General features: G+C 40.8%; 1 protein-coding gene across 2 annotated transcripts in view; it reads right to left on the bottom strand.

The window, feature by feature from the left end:
• The window catches only part of ctdspla (CTD (carboxy-terminal domain, RNA polymerase II, polypeptide A) small phosphatase-like a), a 29,937-nt gene extending 15,789 nt beyond the window's left edge, over nucleotides 1–14,148 (bottom strand). For both annotated transcript variants that reach the window (XM_062441500.1, XM_062441501.1), the window contains exon 1: nucleotides 13,811–14,148. In XM_062441500.1, the coding sequence (XP_062297484.1) occupies nucleotides 13,811–13,886 (76 nt within the window). In that variant the 5' untranslated portion in view covers nucleotides 13,887–14,148. The remainder of the gene's footprint in view (nucleotides 1–13,810) is intronic.
• Between the last annotated feature and the right edge of the window lie 311 nt (nucleotides 14,149–14,459).

The following is a 14,459-nucleotide window of genomic DNA, read 5'->3' as shown; positions in this document are numbered from 1 at the left end:
ACCCTACACAAACAGAGCTTTCCTTTCTCCCTTTGACACAAACAACATAGCTGAGAGTTGACTGCTGCCGGAGACCGAGCAAACGCACGCACACACGCACACATACACATACACACAGCATATGTTCGCATGTTTAGGCAAATAGCCACGTGTGCAGCGTTCAAAAACGGCATCCATTCACACTGTGACACAGCTAAAGCACACATGAACTTTTTTTCTTGCTGTGTCCTTGCACAGGAATGTAACTGGAGTCAGCTTGCTTGGCATAGTAATGCAGCTTTCGTCAGCCCTGAGAATAACTGCAGAAGGTTAAAGTGCAACATTTGCCATTAAGACATGTAGACCTGCACAAACTGAAAAGGCACAACAAATCTTTTAAATCAAAATCTAGGTGAAGGGTGCCTTTATCTAACAAAAGGTCCCCGGAGAGAGCGAGAGATGGATATTTAGCCAGATCTGTAGCCTCCTCAGAGCAGGTGCACATAATTTACACGCTGAATACACTTCATTTGATTCAACATATTCCCTTGAAGTGTGAGCTTTGAAAATGTCCCTTTAAGTCACTGCCTGTGTCAATGTTCCAGCTGAATGTTAGGTAACAGCGATAGAAAGCTCACTAGTCAATCAGAGCCAACCGGGCCCAGGCTCTGTGTCACATGTTCAGGCACAACCACTAACAAGGCCGGAAGAGGGAGAAAACGCAGGAAATTCTCAGCATTCCTGACAGGAAGAGATAATCACCCCATGACCCACAGCGTGGAATAATGCCAGGCTCTGAGAGGGAATATGATCCCCGGCTTAGCTCAAGACTTCTGAGTTGGCCTCCTTTACTCTAGCGCAAAAAGGGTGCAAGTCGTGAAAGCACAATATGCCACATGTAAAATATGAACCTAAGTTTAGCAGCTTTTACAGTGCACTGTGCCTTGCAGGGTTATGTCAGGGCATTCATCACTCTTGAGACAAATGCTTCTGGGTGAAGCTGCTCAGCAGGGTAGTCAATTAAAGACTCCAGTTTCTTACAACGTAGATCTAATTTTCGTAGTGTGCCTGACTGTTATGATAAAATTGTCATCCAAAGTAATCGCTGGGATCTGAGGATATGGCAACATTGTTACATTGATGATCAACAATGGAATAGTTCAACATTTTGGGAAACAGCTAGCCTGGCTTTGTCCAAATGGAGCAAAATCTGCTTGCTAGCACCTCTAAAGCTATTAATTAACATGTTAAATCTTGATCGTTTAATCCGTACAAAAACTGAAGTGTAAAAAAAACAAATCACTGTGTTACAGGGGGTTATGTGGTGCACTATTTCTTGGCCAGGACCAGTTGCCAGGAAACCAGCAGCATTTCTCCCAAAACGTCAAACTGTTCCTTTAAACATGGCAACAGTTTAGCCAGATTATCTAAACAGAGGTACCAGGCATCATAAAATTTGATATCTGGTCATGAATAAACCAAATTCACTTGGTGCAGTCAGTGCTCCATTTTCCCTTACCATTCCCACTTGTTCTGCCAACCTGCTTTAAAATAATCAATATAAAGATGGTCTGCAGTGCAAAAAAGGTTGGAAAATCCTGATTGACACCACCTTATTTGGGACAACATGCTTGAATGCCTGATTGCTTGTGTACACCTTCCTTTTAGCAAGTCCCCAATTAACCTGGTGAGTACAAAGTTATTAAGAGCAGGAATGATGACCATAACTCCATAAATACAGCTTAAGTTAATATGCTTTAATATTTAGGCATTGGTAATACCTGTCTGAAGACTTTGAACTGTACTCAAGCAGCAGTTAGTTGACCAGCCAGGCAGGTAAAGTGTACAGTACCTGGGGGGGCATGAAGGTAAATGTGAGACCAGTCCATGTGAAGGTGGCTCTTAAATAATTCAGATGGAAAACAGGCTGGTTTTAAATGGCACGACCATGTACAGCTGGGAGCTGGAGGGATTCCATGCTATCTCAAAGCTTCTTTACACCTCAGAAAAATGCCTTTGTGATAAAGTGGTAACCTGACATCATGGCAAGAATGCACCAACAACCAAAAATGACATCTTACTACGCTAACATTGCCTCAAGCAATGGGCACAATTTCAAAGATTATTTCCTCCCCTCCCCTCGCTGAGATTTTTTGAGTGCGGGGTGTTTGCATTAAAGGTGGGACCAGCTGTCTAGGGCTTATATAACACCATGTGAGATAAAATACTAGATAGAATTCCGCTGCAGTCTAAATGAAGAACAGGACTCTCCATGCAACACACACACACACACACACACACACACACACACACACACACACACACACACACACACACACTAACACACACACAAACACACACACACGTACATGCACACATGGACGCACATGCACAGGCACACACACACACACACACACACACACACACACACACACACACACACACACACACACACACACACACACACACACACACACACACACACACACACACACACACCAGCACCAACGAGTAATCCATTTTTCGCCTGGAGCCTGGGATCTAATGTCTTGAGTTGACAGCATTCAGAGGTACCTAAAGATGAAGCTTTTTCTGTCCCCAGAAATCACAGACAGCAGCTGGGGGAACTCCTTGTTGTGCACTGTGTCAGTAAAGTGACACAGTGGAAGGAATCCCTGCAGATACACAGTATAATGTGAGGACGCTAAGAAAGTTCACACTTTTATCTTTTATTTTTAACTATAAGAGCTGCCTCTAATGTTATTTTTACTATTTTATGACAATTTTTTAAAGTCCCCATCCACTCAATAATGTGTTTTTCTTCTTGTTACTTCAGTTGAACGTAGGACTGGGTAATGTATTGAATACTATATTGATATCATGATTTGAGATTAGATATCATCTTAGATTTTGGATATCGTTTACTGGTTTTAAAGGCTGCATTGAAGCAAAATGGGGTTATTTTTTGAACATGCCAGACTGTTCTAGCTGTTTTATAATTTGACTTAACCTATTTAGTCATTATATCCTCATTAAAGATGAGCACCAAAAAAAAAAGCACCAATAGTCATTCCTACAATACTGTCGCAATATCAATATTGAGGTATTCGGTCAAACATATCGTGATACCTGATTGTGCCCATATCACTCAGTTTTTGTTAGCTGTTTAAACTTAAGTATACGGAGTGATCTATGTGCAGAATTTGACACTAGGAGACTGTTTTCGCATTACTCTTCTGAAAGGAGAAAGTTGCACTGTGCTCATTGAAAATCTGCATTAAAGTTACAACCAGTCAAAACCAGTTAAGGTAATGATGGTAATAATGGTATTTTCGAATTTGTGTGTGATGCAGAAACTTGAAGCATCCAATGCACATGCTCAGTAAAGTAGGAGACATCTTTCATCCAGCAGTTTAACTTTTGAAATGAACATTTAAATATTTATAGATTCTGTATTTGTCAATGAGGGAGGAGTAGATTTAATTTTAAGCCTTTTAATGATGTAATTGGACCTTTTCATTTTGTAGAAAAACCATATTAGACACAACTAGAGTATTTTTATATATTTTAGAACATGTCTGGAGGGGATCTTTAAGTATTTTGAAAATGTTTTGAATAAGTACCAACAAACATCAACAAACATTTATTAATTTCCAAACTGTCAAGAGATAAGATGTTGATTTACCTTTTTTACTTTAACACAATATAACTTATGTATAGTATGATTTGTATGGTGAGTTTTTGGGGAAGTACTTTCTGGATGACGCTCAATTTCCCATCTGTTGTCCCAGTTATCCAATCAGGACACACAGCTGAATGAATGCGTAAAAAGGTCAGGTGCAGGTGCAGGTACTATATCCTGATCTAAACCCTGATAAAGACCTGATAATGGTTGAAACTGGTTGTTCTTTAGCTGTTTCTAATACAAGCCATGTACCAATAAAGGCTTTAAAAAAAATGAAAACTCTTCTCCCGCTCTTCTGCATGTGAGTGCCAGAATTTTACTTTTGTATTTTTGAAGATTTCAACCCAGAATTTTGTTAGGTGCATCTCATGATTTACCCATGGACACCCCACTAGACAGTGCAATTGACTATCAAGATACCCAAATCTGTTGATCATTGTTCAGTAATTAATTACTTTTTTAGCCTCTAAATTGGAGAAGGAGCAGGCACCATTGAATGTTTGGTAGTTTTGATTTATTATCAAAATTGTTGATGATTAACATTACCTTCATTTGACAGCCAATTCACCCCACAGTGATTTCCATTTTTCTCTCATAAAAGAGGAGTAATTAGGGTTTATGCTTTGCTCATGGACATTTTTACATGTGGGTGATGGGAGCTGAGGATTGAAATGACTAAACAGGCTACAACAAGCTATTTCTAATCAATAAATCAGCTAATGGTTTTAGCACTAATTATGACTCACTATCACATCCCAGACACTATTGATTATTTTCACACACATACACACAAAAACTCCCACTAAGAGAAGCCATAATAATTACAACAGATCAACTTGCAAAACAATATTTCCACCAAAGAGCATCTGCTTCACATACACTTGAACACACACACACACACACACACACACACACACACACACACACACACACACACACACACACACACACACACACACACACACACACACACACACACACACACACACACACACACACACACACGCAGCAAATCCAAACAGCTGAGTGGAGTTGGGTAGTGTCAGATAAGCTGAGCCTGCAGTTCGGCCTGCGTGTGTGTTCACTATGCCGAGGTCTGTGGTGGGTTATGTGTGAGGCCATCAAGGCAATAATAGCACAGTATGATAAAATAAACTCCCATTAAGCCTCCTTACTTCCCCACACAGACAGCTGAGGCTGGGGTGAAAATTACAGGCTGTTGAGGTACACCCGGTTCTAGCAGATGCCTTTAGTCACAGTGACTGACCCTCAGCTGCCCTTCTGGCTTTATTTCCCTACTTATCCAGGAGGATTTATGTACATATATACATACACATACATATGCATCCTACATGACCTTATGTAACTGACATTAACGCAGCAGTTACATTTGAACAAGTCAAGGCAGGGTTTGCTGAGATTAAAAACACATAAATATACCACTCTACTGGCACCCAAATGCGCGTGCAAGGTATTAATTCTCCCCACTGCTACCGTGAACCTTGACACAGAGACGTGGGTGCGTCTGCCCCTGCTTTCCTGCCTTAACCGTACAGCTGTGTAGGCGCTTTGGTGGCGGTGCCAGCTTGCTTGCAGCCCACGAGGGGGGACGAGGGCTGCTGCTTGCTTCTTGAGCGCTCTGCGTAATGAAGGAGATGACAAGCGTGGGGGAATTAACCCACTGAGAGCTCAGGGAGAAATAATGAGGGAGATCTGACTATTCCGCTGGAGTTATGCAACCAGCAGCAACACGGCCCACGTTGTTTGGGGCTGTGGCGGTTTATTATTTATATATCTTTTTTATATTCTGATCTACAAATACACACTCAACGCCAGAGGCTCAGCGACTGTTGGGAAATCCTACTTGCCTGTCTGTTGGTTAAAAAAAACATTAGAAGAATTAATGTCAGATGAAATTAACTGCCTTTCTTCAGGCCTCACTTGAACAAGGACATGCTCGTACATTTGTAGACCCAAGAGTACGAGATGCTGTCCAGCAGCTGTAAAAACTAACCTGAAATGAAGTCAGACTGGAATCGATGTCTGTTCCCAGATAGAAAATGAAAATGAACCATTAAAAGGCATCAGAATTGCGTGTTTTTCAGTGAATCAGATTCATTAGCGTGTTGCTTGCTATGAATGGAAAGGAAGTAAACAAGTAGGTCATATATTTGTGTGTGTGTGTGTGTGTGTTGGCATGAGCATGTGCATGTCCCGCTTGTGCAACACTGCTACAGTTTCCCATGCCTCTGCTCTCTGAGAGGCGTTCATCTCTACATTTCCACATACAGCATGTCCTACTTAGTGTCCCTTGAGATTCACAGTTAAACAGTATTCACCTTTACCTCTGGAGAGGCAGAAAAAATGCCTCTTTGTATCTTTTACAGCATCTGTGTTTGCTCATCCCTAGCTCGTCTATTTAAAAATGTATAAACCTTTTATGCTCATCTGTCAAATATCTTGTAAACTGGTGCGCAGCATAATTCAGGAAAGGTGACAGAAAATCGTTATGGACAAAACCTGATCTCCCTTTTAGATAGCCAATTACTAGAGATGAATGCCAGCCAGAAGAGGCAAAACATGCAGAAAGGCCATCCCCTTGTCAAAGGCAGGCAAGGTACCTGTCTGCAATCCCAGAGACACACAGATGCTATCTGAAGACTTTCTCCTGCCCTCTTCTCTCTGCTGCTCTCTTTCTCTCTTTCTTCCTTGACCCCTACATTTCTCTCACCTTATTGATCTGTTTTGACAATGTCCGTTTGGCAGAATGGATGCTCAATTATTCTGAGCCAGCAGCCTGTCCGAGTCCACGCTCTGGTAAAAAGTCCTGTTAGAAACAGGTTTTAGCGGCGGCCGTGTGGCAGGCGGTCATTTGCTCCGTGGGGATTGTGGCTTTTGGAGCATTAATAACAGTCTTCAGTCATTCACAGCCGCTGAATGCCGATATGTCAAGATATACAGGAAAGACAGAGTGATGAAATCCCACAACAATACTGTGCGTTTAAAGATAAGCCTGACAGGCACGCAGCAAAAGCACTGGAGTGTCAGTCTGTGCTCAATTAGGAGAAGTTTGACGCATTGAAAGTCACTGACAGCTGCAGTCAATTAGGCCAAGAGTTGAAAACGGACACGACAATATCCCCACATCCACTCAGCTTAACTGGAGTTTACAGTTGCAGTTCTTCTGTTATCTTGCACTAAAATGTATATTTTCTCATTCAAATAAAATCAATGTAAACATTATTAGTGCAATCACAAGCGATCACTGCTCCTGATCGAGGTTGACTGGGCAGAATATCATCTTACAAAGAATTTATTTGGAATCCTACTGTAATGATCTCTTCAAAGGCCATGCCGGACAATTTGAAACACTGTTTGCTCCAAAACAAGCAACCACAGCATAGTGAGCTTCACTTGAGACCACAGACGAACATTAAACTTCCCCACAATGCCGTCAAACATACGGTCCAAAGCACACAGACATAAAAAGAGGCCCAGTAAAACCCAAACCTTACTGCAAAGATGAACCAACGAAATGGAGAACAAACTTCACTGAGAGCAGAGACATTGTAAGAGTTTTATGCAGGCACACATAGATTTTACTCTTTAAAAAGCAGCCAATCATAAGGCATGAATGAGAAGAGAATTTTTTTTTAAATGCTTTATGTTTGATGTCAATTCAAACACTCAAACCAATCACCAGATTTTTCACCACAAATTTTTGTTACTAGTACTCAAGCACCTTTATTTTAAATTACTTTTTACTTAAACTTCACAACATTTCAAAGGGAAATATACTTTCTCTCAACTACATTTACATGATAGCTATAGTCTTTTCATCTTTCATATGATCAGCTTATTGTGCACTGATTTAACCACCCAACAGTAGATGCAGTAGTTACAGCAATACACTTGTAACCAAGAAATGTAATATACACCAGTTCTTCATTCAACATTTTTCTATACATACTACAAAATTAAGATTGTACTTATTTTTAGATTACCTTATTGCTACTTTTACTTATGTAAAAGCTAAACAGAATGACAATAACTTAAAGCCAAAGCTAAAATTTTGGCTCTTAAGTAAACTATCTTCAGGTCAGATCCAGATTGAGATTGTTACAGAGGGCAGAGTTTCTGGTACAGTAAGAAGCGAGTGTCCGCTGATCTGAGGAAATATCAATAATACAGTCTGTGACAAGATTTATAAACAAGTAAAAGGATGTTAAAACTATATCCTTAACTGGAAGCCAGAGCAGGAGTGGTGTAAACTCTTCTTCCTTTTTTCCTCAGTTAAAACTGCATTTTGAGTGAAGGTTTTAAGTATTCACAGTCAGCCAATGTAGGAGTGAAGAAAGAGCCAACCCACATCATTTCCCCTGTGGCCGCTGTGAGGACGGATTGCAGTGCGATTGCATCTTCTTCATTGTGTCTCACAATCCATAGATCTACATACAGTGCAGGCTGCCTCGTAATTAAAGGCCACTCTGCTGATTTTTGAGTTGAATCTTTATTGTGAGTGGATGTGAAAATCTGAGATAAATCCTCCAAAGGCATTCTGTGTCATGAGAGAGATAACCTACATAGGCCCCGGAAAAACTCTGCCGGCTACTATAACACTCAATCAAAATTTGACATTTTTATAATATGTTGTCAGGATCAAAGTCCAAGACTGAAGAAATGTACCAAAGAGAGGCAGATGCTTACAAGGATACTACTTAGCTAGCTTCAATACCGATACTGGGTATGTTGGGTGAATACAGATAACAAAACTGACCTAACATAGACAGCCATAGTCTATTTTTTCATTTTTGGTCAATAAATATTACTTTTTAGAAAGAAAACATCTGTATTTGAGTGGATTTTTTTAGATGATAGTTTAACTTAGTAATATTGATGGTGATATCCAGGGAAACTCATCTTTTTGCAAACTCAAAGTTTATATCAAAATGACAGGACGAGTTTGACATTTTGGTAAATATACTTGACACCACTCTCAAATGGGATTTGTGTCTATCTTCTCATCTAACTATCAGCAAGAATGCAGATAATAAGCCTTTCCCTGTCATTTTGATATAAATTCAGCGTTTGCAAATACATGAAATTTCCAGGATTAATAGTATAAGTTTTTCCCTTTTTGACAAACTTAAAAAATTGTTCACAGCTAGCACTTTATCTTTCAAAATGCAATCACTTACACAAAGTGACACCAACAGGTGGATATGCAAATTAAAAAAAAAAAACAGAGGTTGATACTGTATGTCAACAAGCACCTAAGGGAGCCGCTATATATGTGATCAAGCGTTTGTGAGCTCATACGTAATGTGAAATTCAGTGTTGGCAAATCCATTGTGGTTACTTACAAAGCCAAACAAGCTCTGTGCAGGGCAACAATATCACACAGTACATTAATTTGCTACTTACAGCTGTATAAACATTACACCGCTTCTTGTTGTGGGACTGGCTCCATCTAAAACACATAAATAAACACAATCCCCCAACTTCCACTTCAGGCGTGTTCATCCAAGAGAACGGGTGCCGATCCCACACATACAGTTAACAAGCTTATCAGTCAAGGAGCTTAGGCTTGGAAGAAAAACATTCAACTCTTCCCAATCAGCTACCCAGTACGCTATTGGACCCATGTAATGAAGATGCGCTGGGAAACATCTAACACTCAAACACATCCCCGGAGGTGCGGATAATCTGCTTTTTTGAGCAGCATTGGCTGAAATAGGCTCATAAATCTGTAATAAGGACGTGCACTTCAGAGCAATGAGTCCAGCTTCTTCCTCCCTCTTTCTCTCAGTCAAAATGGTGCATTGAATATTGACTTCACTGTGCGCATGTAATGATCCAATAGGGTTCCCAAGAGGAGGGGGTGGGGAGCTTTAGATTAACATGGAAGCACCCTTGTATACCCAGCATGAAGAAATCTACATCACTGAGGTGAAAGACTGTCATTTTCCTCTACCCAACACTTTGGTTCAGTAATGACACCGCTTTAGGCTGCACAGCAGAGTGGCAAGTTGTGTCAGGAACTCCAGGGCAGCCAACATTTACAGTAGCGCCCCTCGCTAACTGTGCTGCACACACCCCTGCAGGTGTGGTCCACACATCATAAACACTTTATTTATGTAAAGCAGCGTGTTCCGGGAATAACCCTCAAAAGCCAAGTGCACATGAAATCACAGCCCTTTTCTTCAGTTTATAATAATATTATAGCTTTTGATTTATAGCTTTTTATAGCTCATTTTCTAACAGATGAGAGGCAATTATTTCTAGGGAATTATGATACTTTAACATGTCAGAGAACAATAAATTCAAGTGTATTCTACTCCTCTTCATCTATGTGCTTCACCCTGTGTGAGAAGGATTCATGTGTAGAAGAACAGCTACAGCTAGAGTACCTTGACCATAGAGCTTTTGAGAGCTGAAGGTTAAGGTCTCTGAGAAATATTGTATAGTGTCCAAACTGTTGGACTGGAATAAATAGACCAGGATGACGTTACTGTATGGCTTTTCAGGAGAATACACATCATTCAGCCTCAGATTGACCAGGCAAACCAAGCATACAATTAAAGAAATAACAACGTGAGTTTGTATTTTTTCCCCAAAAAGCAAACATTTATTCTAAGGACTCCTGGGAATATTCTACAAAGATATTCAGTGTAGAAGAAAGAAAACTGAAAAACACAGCTAATTACTTTCCCGATGAAGATGAGTTATCTAGATAGAGAACTTTTTTTTTTTTTTTTTTAATAAATGGGTATTTTCAGTAATACATTCAGCCTCAGTTAAAATGAGAGTTAAAATGGCAGAAATTCACTTTTTCCAGTTTCTCAAATGTGATTATTTCTGGTTTTCTCACATTTCTATGACAGTGCACTGAATATCTTTTGGATCTGGACTGTTTGTAAAGACAAAACAAACAATTTAAAAACATCAGCATGGCCTCTTGGAACTACTGGTGGGCATTTTTCCAATTTTCCTGATATTATCAAACATTTATTGGAGAAAACAATCCATAATGAGAATAATCTTCAGCTGCAGCTCTAGTCTCAATCTGACACCAATTACCAGGCAATGTACTGCAAAACATATGTCATTGCTATCACAAAGTGTCTGAATTAACTGCATGATCATACTGAAATTAATCAGGTGTCATACAGGAAGTCAAACAACACCCAATGAGAAAGTTTTCCAAGTGAGAAATCCCATTAATTTTATAATCACTATTTAACTTAGCACTGTGTGAGTAATACTGTGGGTTTATCTAAGTATCTGTCATCACTCACCCAGCAGGAGTGAAGAGCTAAACTCAGATTCAACCCAATCTGATTAAGGTAAAGGGCTCATCCACTGATACCTATCAGCCTGCAAAGTTATCAGAGCAAAGCCTGGGTGATTTGTGTAGCAAGACAGAGTCTGGCCAGTGTGTGACTCCCTGCGTGTATCCAGTCCAGTCGTTACAATTCATTGCATCAGATACTGAAAAGTGTGCCAAATGAAAAAGCCTAATTTGGGTTCGGAGAGGAGAAAAGCTGCTCTCTCACGCTCCTATGTGCTTCTGTGTAGGTGACTGTGAAAAATGTAGCTTTATATTAATAAAATTGTTTTTGTTGGGTTTTTTTGCAAAACATCATTATGATACCACAAACGGCGTGAACATGTCATCATTACCTATCAAACAAAGACTACAAAAACAGCCTTGTATATCTTCCAAAATGGTTGACTTTGTACCAGTACATGTGCTGTGTCTGAAAATGTATCCACCCACATCATGATTCCAGCGCTCACCTCATTTAACATAATCCATAATGCATAAAGATATAATCTCCACCTGACCAAATGTCTTAAAAAAACTCTAATGACTTACTACGTCTTTGCTTGGAATGAAACTGATAGGACTCTGAAAATAGCTCGCCGTGCTCTGAAATATTCAGTGTGTGTCTGTGTGTGTGTGTCTGTGTGTGTGTGTGTCTGTGTGTCTGTGAGCATGTGTAATCATTTGTGGCTTCAGTGCAGCCCGAGCAGGAGTAACTGTCCCGGACAACAGTGCTGTTTGTTGTCTGCTTTGACAGAGCCAGTAGTGAAGGGCAGGAACTCCATTCAGGAAAAGCTCCCTGGTGATAGTTTATGTGTGTCACAGCAGCCGTTTGAGGAGCCTGTGTGTGTGTGTGCGTGTGTGTGTGTGTGTGTGTGTGTGTGTGTGTGTGTGTGTGTGTGTGTGTGTGTGTGTGTGTGTGTGTGTGTGTGTGTGTGTGTGAGTATTTTGTGTCCTCTCTGGTCAGCGACTGACCCCGCATTTTATCCTGCCAGATTAATTGTTGGATTCCATGCATCATCTGGGATTTACTGCTCAAATCAAGCAGGATGTCGCAGACAAGAAAGTGTGGGAATTTTATGCAAGGGCTTTAAAATGTGCTAAAATGAAAAGAAAGCAACAGTTTCCTGGATGATGTTACTTCTCTCTGCAGTCAAAGATTAAGTTGAATGTTTGCTTTTTAGTGATTGCTTTCATTGATTTGTTTATGATGTCTTTTAATCATCAAGGTGGCGCCACGAGATTAGAGTAAGCTGATGAGGGGAAAGAATATTGGAAATGTGCAACGATACATTAATCATAATTGATCTGGTTGCCATGATCGTTCAGGTCAGTCCTGGAGCTCCTTGTACTAAAAATAAAGTTTATGTCAAAGCCTCAACGCTGATCTTGAATGATATTAGTGTCCAGATCTGGATTATAGCTTAATTTAATGACCGCACCCTGAGCATTTAATGAGTCAGGGTGGTTCATATATGTCAGTGGTGTTCAGCAGAGGGTGATGCAGGAAGGTGACCTTTTCTCCAACAGGGAACAGGGTGTAGCAGGAAGCTGTGGTCCCTTTGGCCTCCAGGCACCCTGTGGCTGAGTGGGGTGGGTGCTGGGGGGAATGTCAGGGCCCTGAGATCCACACAACCATGGACACCTGTGTAGCCCTCGTGAATGCCAACTGTCCCATAACATGAGTTTATCCACTACCTATACGCAACTTCCAAAAATATGTTAATGAGTTAAATATGCACAACTTTCATCTGGGGAAACTGTGAGTAGAGTGCAGTACACTGGTCTGCACAAACTAGTACAAACCCTTCTCAAAGTTAATGAAAACTGAAAAGCTCCTGAGTCAAAGGGGGATTTGTCATTGATGTCATCACCACATGGCGAAGTGGACTCTTGTGCAAAACAACAAGAGAGAAAATGTGTTTTCGTTCAGCCTCTGTAATCTGTGGGACAGCTGTTGAGCTGGTGTTTTCAGGCACTTTTTCCACAGATGAAAATGGACTTTTTTCACCATGTGAACATAGACTATCAGTTATAGTTTTTTATCATCAATATTATCAAAAAGAACTGCACAGGAGGATGATACCAATAAACAATCTGGTTAAAGATATTGTCCCCTCATATTTGTATTGCTTTAGTGTGGTGCTTTTGTTCTAGGATTGATATAACGTGACAAATACATCAATGTTGTTATAGGCTTTCCAACATTAGTGTATGAAAACATCCCTTACATTTAGAAAGGGACTTCAAATACACGATTCTATATATTCTCATTTGAATACTTATAATTTGGTTGCTTTCTTCAATTATTCAGAGGCGAGCTAATGATTTTACCCTTGGATTGAGTTGCTATTGGTAGTAAACCACGCATTTTACAGTGTTATGTGTACACAGGGATGTCGATAGTGCAAGGGAGAAAAAGAGTACCCGCCCCCTGTAGTAAACCGAGCACACTCTATACAGATGAGAAAATATCACACGTTTTAGAATCGCAAAATGATTAAAAAACCAGGTCTTGTTCTGCCGCACAATAAAGCACTTGGCAGTAAAGTTTCAGTGCACTCACAACATTATATAAAGTGACAGCCTGGCTGAAGGCTCTTGCTCTTAATGTTTCTCTGCCTCAGCTCAACAATGGAGATTTACCGTCGATACACTGGCTCGCTGTTGCAGCCCAGAGCCCACTATCCTCTGCAGATCAGATTGGCACCGTGCAACATAAACAATACGCGGCTGCACCAAAATAGATGGATATCAAAATTCAGGCATGTCAAAAAACATTTTTTTTTGTAAAAAGGTGACAGATTTCTGTGTCTTACCTTTATCTTGGCTTGAAGAAATGCTCTCCTCCTCTTTCGGATTTGCAACCTGTGTTATTATGGACGTGTTGTCCATGGAAACGAGATGTTACGCACCTTCGGCTACACCGTTTTATTCCTTGGCAAACATTACCAAGCGCGCTACAGTCCCCCGGCTGCGCACAGGCTACAGAGTCCGCTGTTTGCAGCATTAAAATCCCATTTTATTCGAAGCATGCAGTCCCATTCCCTGGAGCTTACAAACAAGAGGTGTCAGTAAGAAGAAGCGGGCCACAGTGCGTCCAACATTTGAGGTGACGGTCCGATGTGCGAGAGAGAAACAAAGCGTCAGTCCTGCATTGAAGCCCTATCTGTGTGAATGTGTGTGTGTGTGTGTGTGTGTGTGTGTGTGTGTGTGTGTCCGCTGTTGCAAGCAGCACAGCCCCCGCCTTCTGCTGCTGCTGCTGCTGCTACTGTATGCTCCAGCTTTAATGCACACACAATATCAACTGCGTGATACGGTTTCAGCCTTTACCCAGAGATGGCGACCGTGCAGGCTCACTACTACTACAACAACAACAACATCACGCCTTCAACATTTCTGTTATCCTGCTCAGTTCATGCTGAAAAACCTCCCAGCCCGCCCTCTGCTCACTGTTTGCTGGTATTA

Source organism: Scomber scombrus, chromosome 20 (assembly GCF_963691925.1).
Source record: "Scomber scombrus chromosome 20, fScoSco1.1, whole genome shotgun sequence".
Taxonomy (NCBI): domain Eukaryota; kingdom Metazoa; phylum Chordata; class Actinopteri; order Scombriformes; family Scombridae; genus Scomber; species Scomber scombrus.
This window is presented reverse-complemented; position numbering and strand designations above follow the sequence as displayed.